We start from the raw sequence: 12,867 nt of genomic DNA on the forward strand, positions 1-12,867 counted from the left end.
ATAAAAATAAATATTAGCATATAAGATGTTGTTGGATTCATCTCGATGAGTATTTTCAAAATTTCATATTTTTATAATTTTTACCGTTATACAATTAAAAATATTAATCGTCAAAGTTATGCATTGGCATGCGTGACGCAGTCAACTGACTCACTCATTATGGGATGGAGGGAGTATTTTTTTTTTATAGGCAAACATTAATTTTTAGTATATATATGTAGTTGTCGAGTTTTGAGCTCTAGATCTCCTTCTCAAACTCCTCCGGGTATCCCAACTCAACCTCTTGACCTTCGTCTTGAGGACAATGATGTTTGGTATCCAGGAATTAAAGAAAAAATGGTAAATACACCGGACATAGTGGTTGAAGATTCAATGCAAATAATGATACATACATAATGCTGAGCCAATTTCGTACCTAAATCCAACCTGGCTGGCCAGATCTAATCAAACTAATTTTGATGTCATATGTCTATTATATTGATGCCTGGCCAGATCTAATTAAACTGTGTACACTGTGAAATGGTGTGCATTGCAATTTGCAAGTGATCAAACTTAACTATTATATTGAAAAGCAAAATTTAGAAAGCCATTCAATCTCACCATGTAGTCTGGTGCATTGCAGGGAAATTAGATCCACGATTTATCCATCTCTAAATACAAATATGTTCAATCAATTAGCGACTGAACAACGTCGCTAAAGTCCCTCTATATGTAAAAATGAGAGAAAGTGGAAGTTAATTGCACCTAATATACTACATAACATAATACTAGATCAAATTTTCTTTTGTTGTTATCCTATATATGAGAACAGATTCCATAGAGAGATGAAAATTGTTAAAACTAGAAAAGAAAGAAAGGAAAAGAACATAGCAAACAAGCCTAGTTGTGTCATATTCTAAGTTTTACACTCTCTTCAAATCTCTAGATTTCACATAACAAATGAACAACGATTATAAGTAGGTGAAAAAAAAAAAAACAAAAGGCCAATAATCGTTTCCTAGGTACTTTAGAATTCAGATACAGATGCAGAAAACAGGCATAATTAATTCAATAACCTGAACTAAAGATGGAAATTGGCTTATATGTAAATACAAGCCATTGTTGTGACCAATACTACATTCCCAAACAAGTAAAAGGAGAAAAGACGCAAAATTTGAAATCCAATTATGATACCAATATAGAAATGAAAACAACAAATTTACTACTCTTTCAATGCAAAGTAATCAAGCTCCGACTGAAATGCCCAAATAACCTGATAAACTGACTAGTATATAATCTTATGATATACCCTAAAAGTGATGTTGCAACCACTAATATGTTACTAATTCAAGAAAATAGATTGATGTCAATCATTGTTGAGAGTGATTGAGTATAAATGAGTACATTCGCTTTGTATATAGTCAACTGTTAGATCAATAGAATTAGCGGTACCAACTAGTAAACTTTTTTTTTTTGTGCGACTAAATTAACTTGGTTAACTTGTATTGTAAGTTATTTGATTATGATAAACTTACCTAATCAATTCATTCAAGATCAATTTTTGAGTTTTGACACATCAAAACCAAACGCAATAAATCGTGCCATATTTAATGAAACCATACCCTTGGTTATTAACCTCAGTAATTAAACCACTAAATTAAGAAAATGCCTTAAGGAAAAGCACCACAGTTCAACATGCAACACACTACATGCATATACCCAAATTCATATAATAACCAAATGGAACATGAGTTATTCAAGTAATAATCAATTTTACCTCATAGTCTTCAAACCAGCATTCCAAATATGTTGAATGTCTTGTATGGTCTAGACAAGTTCTGATCTTCTCAACAAATGGATTAATGCAATCAAATACCAATTGTTAGCAGAAATTCAAACAAAATTTCACCTCATTCTAATTTTCTAGTGCAACATCCGGGACTGTGATAAATATGTGTGTGTGTGTGTGTGTGAGAGAGAGAGAGAGAGAGAGAGAGAGAGAGAGAGAGAGAGAGAGAGAGAGAGAGAGAGAGAGAGAGAGAGAGAGAGATTTTACCTTTGGTCTTAACCATACGACCAAATTTGTAAGTAAACTTGATAAAAGTATTCACAAGTTCTGTACATGTTCAAGTATCAAATCAAAAGTGATTATTGGAATATATCTCAATATAAACATTCATTGGTTTGAAACTTCATATTCTATCTTGCCTCAAGAATTGTAATTGACATCTGATTTGAAGATGGCGATATTGGTTCAGGTAAGCTCGTACCAGTATAAAATCCCGGAGCTTTCGGTTGAGACAATAATTTCTCACCATTCAGCATAAGAATTACAGATGACATGTCTGGTCTATCTCCTGGTTTTTCTTGTACGCACAACAATCCAACATGCATATATCTTAATATTTCAGAAGAAAGGATTGTCTCAATTACATGTGGATCAACTAGTTCCAGTACCATGTTTTCAATCCACAGTCTCCATGCCTATAGCAATGAAATTTTGAATAGTCACTACTTACATTGAATGTAATTTATTTATTTTTTGAAATATTTTATTTTAAAGATACATTGAATGTAATTATTTTTTTTGAATTATTTTATTTTAAAGACATTGAATCTAATATTTTTTTTGATATAATTCATATAGGCAAATGTGAGTGTATACTGGTTGCACTTACATGTCCAAGAAGGTTGAGTGAGTGTTCTGAGTAATAAAACACCTTAAACTTTTTTCCGCTAATTATCTCCAATACTATTACTCCAAAACTAAATACATCTGATTTCATGGAGTAACGGCCATGCATAGCATACTCTAGAGGCATGTAGCCACTGCACATGTTGTTTTCAGAGGGATAAGTATTAAAAAAAATGTAGATACACTATACGTCAAATTAAGTACAAAACGAAGGTAACTTACTATGTTCCAACCAATTTTCTTGTTCTGGCTTCAACTTGATCGCCGCAAAATTCCCGAGCCAGACCAAAATCTGAGATTTTTGGATTCATATGGGCATCTAGCAAGATATTGCTTAACTTCAAATCTCTGTGAATAATTCTAAGTCTAGAATCTTGGTGGAGATAAAGAAGTCCTCTAGCAATGCCAGCAATAATATCGGAACGCTTTGACCACGCCAAGAGTTTGCTTCTAGTTTCATCTGGTTAAATTTCACTTATATGTTTAGCATACCATTTTCATTAATAGAAAAAATATAAGTAAAATTTTTTTAGTGCAATGTCAAACATATCAAAGGCACAAACCAAAGATGAAGTAGTCTAAGCTCCTGTTGGGCAAGTATTCGTAGATCAACAATGTTTCCTCTCTATGAATACAACAACCAAGAAGCTTCACAAGATTACCATGTTGAAGTTTTGCAATCAACAAAACTTCGTTTTTAAATTCCTCCGACCCTTGATCAGACATCTTTGAGTTCCGCTTTATGGCTACCTCTTTTCCATCTATCAGGGTACCCTGAAACCATCGTTTGGAATATATATTTACTAAAAAATCTTTTAGAAAATTAACATGTCCATGGAATATTTCTGCTAGCAAAACTATCCCCGAGTTTATTTCTGCTAGCAAAACTATCAGTTGCCTTAACAATGATTGAAAAATCAAATATTGGCAGATCAGAATCTTCCTTCCTCAATCTAAGATATTGTTGCCTCCATTGAAATGGCGCAAGATGATATAATCTCGGTGCCACTGCAATGTGCAAGAATACCATATCAATAAATTAATTACTATTACAAACATAAGTGTCCATATTTTCCTATTGTCTCTATTTTTGGCAAATTAAAGAATTAGAATATGTACCAGATTATTTTTCAAATATTTTCAATACATATGTTGCACATTATTAATATGGACGATTGCATATAGGCATGTATTTTTGTTATATCCAAAAACAAATTGCAGCTTGCTTTATAAATATTATTATGCAGGCACATATTAGGAATCCTGAAATTATCACGGCAACTTGGATCCGTATCAATCGCTTCTTCTGGTTTCCGTTGCCATTAACACTAACATGATCTGACAAATGTAATACACAGACCACAATTCATTAATCAACGACTATTTGCATAACTGTCTGATTAAATTGACAAAAGTTAAGTTATAGATTTTAACTTGGACCTTTCTATTTAAATAAGAAAGAAGGTAGCATAGAAAACAATAGCAATATAGCAGTTAACATTAACAAACAACACTAATAACATCAATGGAAGTTTCTAGCAAAATATGGTGACTTAGATCTCTGCTACAATTGTCCCCTCAAATTGAGCATGAGACTTCATGCTGCAATATCAAAATGTTTTGTTAAATTTTTGGCTTACCCCTCCCATCCCGCTTCTTGATTAATATTAAATTATATCAGAAAGAAAATACAAATGAAGAACCAAAAAGTAGATTAAAAACAATATGTACATATTCTAATGCCAATCAGATTATCAAACCAAAGCAAACAACTATTTCATCCGTGTTAGATATCCACATTTGTATAAGCTGTACATGAACAATTTTTCATACACTCTTTTTGACATTCCGCAAGATTCATGGTTTCACTATACAACTATTAATATATCAGTTTCTCATTGTTCTTGTTTTATACTTCTATATGCAAGCTATAAGATTCTACTCTAGCAACTTGCAAAACACTGATGGCATTGTCGACTTATAATTGTTGAGCTTAAATTTGACAAAGAATGATTGGCTGAAATACTTTTCTCAAAATTTAAACAATAAACTGTCACAGTAACTAACATTAGAAGCGTACAGCTTTAAAGTAACTTTAACTTTTGAAACACTGTGCATCATAGGTATCCAACAGAAGCCATGCTGCGTATATACTTTCTGAAAAACGCAATACTCAATTGATTAATCATCAACTATTTGTACAACTAGTAGATTGAATTGAAAAAAAGTATATAATAAGTATCTTAGAGAAATTATATAAGTAGAACTAAGTCGCAATATTCATTAACTTGGCCTTTTTTATGTGCCAATTGAGCATAAATTGCAACATCAGAATGTTTTGATAGTTTTCACTGCCTTACCCCTCCACTTCTTCATTAATATAGTAAGGTATATTGAAAGGAAATGCAGATGAAAAACCAAAAAGTAGATAAAAAAAATATAAATTTACCCAATTCTGAAGAAGGGACTCTGATATAAAGATCTTGTCCCCATTGAGAAAATACACTCTCATGTCAACTAGATCACCAAACCAAAGCAAACAACGACTTCCCCCTTTTCGGATATCCACATTTGTATAAGCCGTACATGAACAATTTTTCAAACACAGTTTTTGGCATTCCACAAGGTTCATGGTTTTATTGTACCATGATGAAGACGTGTCTGGCAATTTCATTTCTCCGTATTTCAAGAAACCACTCATGTTATTGTTTCCACAAACGGACTTAATTTTCGGAACACACCCACTAGACCAATATGAAATATTCCATTGTTCAGGAAACTTGGGAACATAACCTTTTAGGCATTCAAGAGATTTTTGACAGCAACTTTAGTACCATCAGTGAGAACACCATGATAAACAATTCCATAACCACCTTCACCAAGAACATTTTCTGGAGACAATCCATCAGTAGCATCTTCGAGCTCTCTCAAAGTGTACCATCTTCCCCATCCAAGATGTGATACCTCAGGTCCAATTCCGCCAACACTACCACTCCCAAAAGACGACGTCGTTTCACACCCACAAATAAACTCCCTATATGACTTAACAACCACCTTGTGTTCCTGTCTTCCGATATCCACGTGGATCTCCGGTACTTTCTCCGGGGTTGGTTGTCGGAGTTACTAATAATTTCTGTATAAACGGAAACAGGATACATATGCTCATAATCTGCTACTCATTTTCTCCATGTGCCTATGCTATAATAACAAACTTGTTCACACATACTTTTCTGCATAATTTATGCAGAAAATCTGAAGGTACCATAAATACTTAGATAAGCCTAATGATCAACTTCATTTGATTCATTAATACAATATTTAGCACTAGGAGGCTTACACATCACTTAGCTATTAAATTAAATTAAAGTTTTGAATTCTACATCTTATGATATATTTTGTAGTTGATATCATCAATTTGAGACAAGGTACACAAGGTATCAATCACAAGAACTAATGCCCGCAAATTAAAAGACATATGCATCACTCATTAGTCATCACTAACAATTTTTACCAAAAGAACAAAGGCTCGCTCAACCACAAAAACAAGTAATCACAATGCATCATTGCTCACAGTTTAAAGTCAATCCTAATCGCATAACTACCCATTTTCATTAACCAGAATTAAAAACACATTTAAATACAAAATGAAACAAATATGACAGACCAGAAAATGAAGAAAAGGGTTTCTAAGGCAATGCAGAAGAAAATGGAAAGTAAATGGAAAAAAGTTTACCTCCTCTTAGCCGTCAACAATGGTTATCGATGGAGAGAAGAACAATTTTAGGGTTGAATCCATGGTGAACTATTTGTGTTTTGGGATCGTGAGTGAAGAAGAAGGTTCTGGGAGAGAAGAACGATGGAGAAGAATTTTTCTGGGTTTCTATTTGAAGATGATGGTGAAGTGAGGGTCAATGAAATTAGATTATTTGTAGCAAAAAAGAAGAAAACAAAGGAGGGTGGATCGGAACCAAGTGAAATCTTCTTGTGGAATTGTGTGATGTGATAGAACATTGCATGTTTTTGTTCATTTGCAGTCTTTATATATAAATAAAATTACATTACATATAATCACATTTGACCTTCAAAGCCATCTGCATTATACCTCTTATGTGAATATATAATCACAATTTTTACCTTAAAAAGTGATCATATATAATCAAATGGAACTGCATAGTCTTTAAACCAGCATTCCAAATATGTTGAATGTCTTGTATGGTCTAGAGATGTTGTGATTTTCTCAACAAATGGATTAATGCAATCAAATACCAATTGTTAACAGAAAATAATACAAATTTCACCTCATTCTAATTTCTAATGCAACATCCAGGACTACATCTGTAGTAATACACAGTACTATTATAAATGGGAACATGAGCTATTCAAGTAATAAGGAAATGATAAAATACAATCAATTCTACATAAAATAGTAGAACAATATAACCTAGGAACAAGCAAATCTCACAGACTCTCAGTAAGATTACTCATTCAAATAAAGACGGCAGCTAAAAATTCGCCCGCAAAAAAAAAATGCATCACAGTGATAAATGATACAGAGACTTTTTACCTTTGGTCTTAAACATACGACCAAATATGTAAGTAAATTTGATAAAAGTATTCACAAGTTCTGTACATGTACAAGTATCAAATCAAAAGTGATTATTGGAATATATCTTACTATAAACATTCATTGGTTTGAAACTTCATATTCTATCTTGCCTCAAAAATTGTAATTGACATCTGATTTGAAGATGGTGATATTGGTTCAGTTAAGCCCCTTCCGGTATAAAATCCCGGAGCTTTCGGCTGAGACAATAATTTCTCACCATTCAGCATAAGAATTACAGATGACATGTCTGGTCGATCTCCTGGTTTTTGTTGTACGCATAACAATCCCACATGCATATATCTTAATATTTCAGAATAAACGATTGTCTCAACAAAGTGTGGATCAACTAGTTCCAGTGCCATGTTTTCAATCCACAGTCTCCATGCCTATAGCAATGAAATTTGAATAGTCACTACGTACATTGAATCAAATATTATTTGATATAATTCAAATAGCTAAAGTGAGTGCATATTATTTGTACTTACATGTCCAAGAAGGTTGAGTGAGTGTTCTGAGTCATAAAACGCCTTAACCTTTTTTCCGCTAATTATCTCCAATACTATTACTCCAAAACTAAACACATCTGATTTCATGGAGTAACGACCATGCATAGCATACTCTGGAGGCATGTAGCCACTGCACAGGTTTTTAGAGGGTAAGTATTAAATAAAATTGTATACACTATGTTTTAAGTACAAAAAGAAGGTAACTTACTATGTTCCAACCAACTTTCTTGTTCTGGCTTCAACTTGATCGCCACAAAATGTCCGAGCCAAACCAAAATCCGAGATTTTTGGATTCATATGTGCATCTAGCAAGATATTGCTTAACTTCAAATCTCTGTGAATAATTCTAAGTCTAGAATCTTGGTGGAGATAAAGAAGTCCTCTAGCAATGCCAGCAATAATATCGGAACGCTTTGACCACGCCAAGAGTTTGCTTCTAGTTTCATCTGGTTAAATTTCACTTATATGTTTAGCATAAAACTCACTTTAATAGAAATAATATAAAGATGTTTTAGGCAAAAGTGAAACATCGAAGGCACAAACCAAAGATGAAGTAGTCTAAGCTCCTGTTGGGCATGTATTCGTAGATCAACAATTTTTCCTCTCTATGAATACAACAACCAATAAGCTTCACAAGATTACGGTGTTGAAGTTTTGCAATCAACAAAACTTCGTTTTTAAATTCCTCCGACCCTTGATCAGACATCTTTGCATTGCGCTTTATGGCTACCTCTTTTCCATCTATCAGGGTACCCTGAAGCCATCATTTGGAATATATACTTAATAAATCATCTTATAGAAAATTAACATGTTCATGGAATATAGCAATAGTACCTTATAAACAGGTCCAAATCCACCTTCCCCAAGTTTATTTCTGCTAGCAAAACTATCAGTTGCCTTAACAATGATTGAAAAATCAAATATTGGCAGATCTGAATCTTCCTTCCTCAATCTTAAATATTGTTGTCTCCATTGAAATGGCGCAAGATGATATAATCTCGGTGCCACTGCAATGTGCAAGATGATAATATCAAGAATTAAAATACGCACCAGATCGTTTTTCAAATCTTTTAAATACATATGTTGTACATCAAAAAAATATAATGCACAAAGATTAATATGGTCGATTGCATATAGGCATGTATACTTGTTATATCCAAATAGAAAGCTTACCTCGCTTTATAAATACTATTATGCAGGCACATATTAGGAATCCAGAAATTATCACGGCAACTGTGATCCGTATCAGTCGCTTCTTTTGGTTTCTGTTGCCATCAACACTAACATGATCTGACAAATGCAATAGACAGACCACAATTCATTAATCAACTACTATTTGCACATTAACTAGCAACACTAATAACATCAATGCAAGTTTCTAGCAAAAGATGATGACTTAGATGTCTGCTACAATTATCCCCTCCGCAGTGCATCATAGGTATACTTTCTGGAAAATGCAATACACAATTGATTAATCATCAACTATTGTACAACTAGTAGATTGAATTGAAAAAAGTATATATATCAAGTTTCTTAGAGAAATTATATAAGTAGAGATAAGTCTCAATATTCATCAACTTTGGCCTTTTTAGGTGCCATTTGAGCATAAATTGCATAACACTACAAGCTGCAATATAAGAATGTTTTGATAGTTCTTTCTCACTGCCTTACCCCTTCACTTATCATTCATAATAAGAAATGCAAATGAAAAACCAAAAAGTAGATAAAAAGAATATAAATTTACCCAATTCTGAAGAAGGGACTCTGATATAAAGATCTTGTCCCCATTGAGAAAATACTCTCATGTCAACTAGATCACCAAACCAAAGCAAACAACCACTTCCCCCATTTCGGATATCCACATTTGTATAAGCCGCACATGAACAATTTTTCATACACACTTTTTGACATTCCACAAGATTCATCGTTTTATTATACCATGATGAAGACGTGTCTGGCAATTTCATTTCTCGGTATTTCAGGAAACCACTTGTCTTATTGTTCCCACAAACGGAGTTAATTTTCGGAACACAACCACTAGACCAATATGAAATATTCCATTGTTCAGGAAACTTAGGAACATAACCTTTTAGGCATTCACATCTGGGAACGTTTCCGTTCATATTGCATACAGAATTAGAACCACATGTTGCATAGCTATCACAAGAATCTTGCATGCCAGTGTCGACTACTATCCTATTGCTTGTTTTACTTGTCCAAACTAAAGCCTGCAAATTTCCTAAAGGGGAGAGTTTATATATAGAAACAACAGAGCTATCAACAACTTCATACCGATGATACACTTCTTTTTCAGTCATGACAAATTCAAATCTTTGCTTTTGTTTCAATGGTTGTGTTGGATATCCGGTAAAAGCGCGTCCATTCCATGATCCTACTCTCAATCTTATGACAGATCCCATCTTAATAACTAGTTGCGGATATCCTCTGATATCAACATTTACAGAATAATCTCCCTTAGCTGGATCATCTAAACTTTTCCAAGACGATTCGAACATGTTTAGACCGGTTACTAAGTTCCATCCAAGCTTCATTCCCGGCAATAATGTATCACATGGATAATCAAAACTCTGCCACAAAACATTGTCCTGCCCAATTTTCAACACAATATTTCCTGTGTCCAATAGATGTGCAGTTATTGACTTATTCGCGGGTTTGTTTGACACATTCGAGGACCAAATTGTGTTTTTTGTGCCGTTTAGAATCACAAGAACCCCATTTTCATTGAGTTTAAAAATACCTAAATTATTGTACAGTGGTGTTTCTCTGTTGGCCACCCAAACAATTGTTAAAGGGGTTAAATTTTTGTACCACATACCTAAATATCTTCCTTTTGAATTACCTGGACTGAAGAAACCGAGTTCAAAAGTTCCTTTTGCTGAAATCAAACTCTGGCCATCAAGAATAGATTGATTCTGAGATAAAGTGTCCAGTGAAGTGCTTGTTATCATGTAGGAAGCAAAAATTAACAAAATGATCCTATAAATCATTTTATTTGAATCTAAACAGAACTGAAGATGTTGAGTCGGTAGCATGAAAGAGGATCATAGAAGAGTAAGAGGATGGGAAATGGAAAAATTGTTTGAATCTTTCACCATTTGCTTGACAAGAATTTTATCTTTATAAGATCGTCTAATATGCAATAATTTATTTAGTCACAACTTACAACATTATAAAGATAAAATTCTTGTTAACAAGTGTCTAAGAACACAAGTAAAAGAATAAAAATAGAATTTTTATTTAGAATTTGTGTTGAATTGAAAATGTCCAACTTTTTTTTTAATTAAGATTTTCCAAAAAAAAGCTATGTTAGTCTACTATATTGACCAAACAAACTACACATGTCAGAATTTCAATAGCGTGTCTTTCTTTATATGGTTGTTGTGCATTTTTTTTCTTTGATCTTTTGACTTTTCCTTGTTTAAGGAATTTGCTTATTTAATATATAATTAACTGATAAAAAAACATATGAATATTATTTAGTTTAGATTTCAAAAGAAAAAAAAAATACAAAAATCGTTGATGAACATTCTCTACCGAGTTAGGATGAAAAATTCTCGGTTGTTACATGAGCAGATTTTAATGAAGCATATCTAGAGCTGTCAAAGAGGCCGGCTCGGTCCGGCCTGGCCCAGCCTGGAGGGGCCCGATCAAATAAAGGAGCTGGCTCAACCCAGCCCGTTAACTTCATGGCCCGACCCGTTTAGTCCGGCCAGATAAGCAAAAGCCTACGTGGCTCGATGGGCCGACCCACTAATTTCCATAGTATTTTTTTTATAAAAAAAAAAAACATATTCTACTAAATTTATGTTAATTTTTCAACTAAATTTTCAAGAAGGTAATTCGTATCCCTATATTTTCTCACATAATCTCTCAAACAACAATATCTTCCTTTTTATCCACATCAAACAAACAAACAAATCTCTAACAAATAATCTCATTCTAATCCAATAAGTTTTTTGTCATATTATTATTATTACTACCAAAAAAAATTCCAAGTTTTATATCTTTCATTCATTCATTGTAATTTAAGTAAAAAAAAAACAAAAATATAGAAAGAATATAAAATAAATACAATAAAAAGATGATATGCTTAAAATAACCATATTCCAAGTTTTATATCCTTCGTTGTAATTGCACAAAAAAAATTAAAAAAATATATAAAAAGATTATAGAATTTTTTAAAATAATTTTTTTAATTCTTTAAGGGGCTGACCCAAAAGGCTGTGGGTCGGCCCATAAAAAAGCCTGACCCGAGATAAGGTCCGGCCCCCTTTTTATGAAGCTCGGTCCATGTAAAAGGATAGGGCTAATGGACCGGCCTGATAACCCGGCCCTTTTTGACAGCTCTAGGCATATCCTCGATAGACATCCGAAGGGGGGTGTTATGAATATTATTAGTGGATAACCATATAGGTCATTGACCCATTATGTTTACCTATATATAAATATTATGTATCATTATAATGTAACCCTAATTCTTGTGGTAAATAACACAGACTATTCATTATCTCTTCTCCCTCTTCTTCATCTATATTATTGTTTTGTTTAGACCAGTTTATAACATATATAATTTTAAGGGTTAAATATGTTTTTGGTCCCTATAGTTTCTCAGAATTTTTGTTTTAGTCTCAAAAGTTTATTTTCGCACTTTTTAGTCATTGAAGTTTCACCAGTCAATGTTTTTAGTCCCTACTTTCCATTCAACTCATGTATACTTTCACATTTTTGAATGATTTTTTGTATTCATATTTATAATATTATAAGAACATCCTCAATAAAAATTTAGAATTTTTTAACATAAGATGAATTTTTATGTGCAAAAACCTAAAAATTTCATATTTAATTCATCTTTTGTTAAAAAAATATAAACTTTTGTAACAAATATTCATATAATGTATTAATCATGACCGCATAAAAAATAAATTAAAATTTCAAATGGTACGCAAGAGTTGAATGAAAAATAGGGACTAAAAACATTGAAGGAAAAAACTTCAGGGACTAAAAAGTGTGAAAAAAATCTTCAGGGACTAAAATGAATCATGATAAAAAATAAACAAGTT

At 32.8% G+C, this 12,867-nt stretch overlaps 2 protein-coding genes across 3 annotated transcripts; both read right to left on the reverse strand.

Annotated features, from left to right (window-relative positions):
• Positions 1-2,147: 2,147 nt before the first annotated feature.
• LOC123897968 (G-type lectin S-receptor-like serine/threonine-protein kinase SD1-1) lies at positions 2,148-3,701 on the reverse strand. Its single transcript, XM_045948808.1, has 4 exons — positions 3,238-3,701; positions 2,897-3,134; positions 2,658-2,808; positions 2,148-2,463 (listed from the first exon to the last, which is right to left on the reverse strand). Exons 1-4 carry the CDS (start codon positions 3,398-3,400, stop codon positions 2,179-2,181), a joined length of 837 nt encoding a protein of 278 aa, XP_045804764.1. The 5' UTR covers positions 3,401-3,701; the 3' UTR covers positions 2,148-2,178.
• Positions 3,702-6,957: 3,256 nt separating this feature from the next.
• Positions 6,958-11,147, reverse strand: LOC123897964 (G-type lectin S-receptor-like serine/threonine-protein kinase At4g27290). 2 transcript variants are annotated; one of them, XM_045948802.1, is made up of 8 exons: positions 9,531-11,073; positions 9,183-9,233; positions 8,960-9,076; positions 8,621-8,793; positions 8,330-8,540; positions 7,995-8,232; positions 7,766-7,916; positions 6,958-7,666 (listed from the first exon to the last, which is right to left on the reverse strand). In XM_045948802.1, the coding sequence occupies exons 1-8, from the start codon at positions 10,837-10,839 to the stop codon at positions 7,382-7,384; spliced, it is 2,535 nt and encodes an 844-aa protein (XP_045804758.1). In that variant the 5' UTR covers positions 10,840-11,073; the 3' UTR covers positions 6,958-7,381. The 2 variants fall into 2 exon arrangements, with proteins under 2 accessions (XP_045804758.1, XP_045804759.1); XM_045948803.1 differs by lacking the exon at positions 9,183-9,233 and having other exon boundaries at positions 9,531-11,147.
• Between the last annotated feature and the right edge of the window lie 1,720 nt (positions 11,148-12,867).

The sequence above is a fragment of the Trifolium pratense genome, linkage group LG7 (assembly GCF_020283565.1).
Source record: "Trifolium pratense cultivar HEN17-A07 linkage group LG7, ARS_RC_1.1, whole genome shotgun sequence".
NCBI lineage: Eukaryota > Viridiplantae > Streptophyta > Magnoliopsida > Fabales > Fabaceae > Trifolium > Trifolium pratense.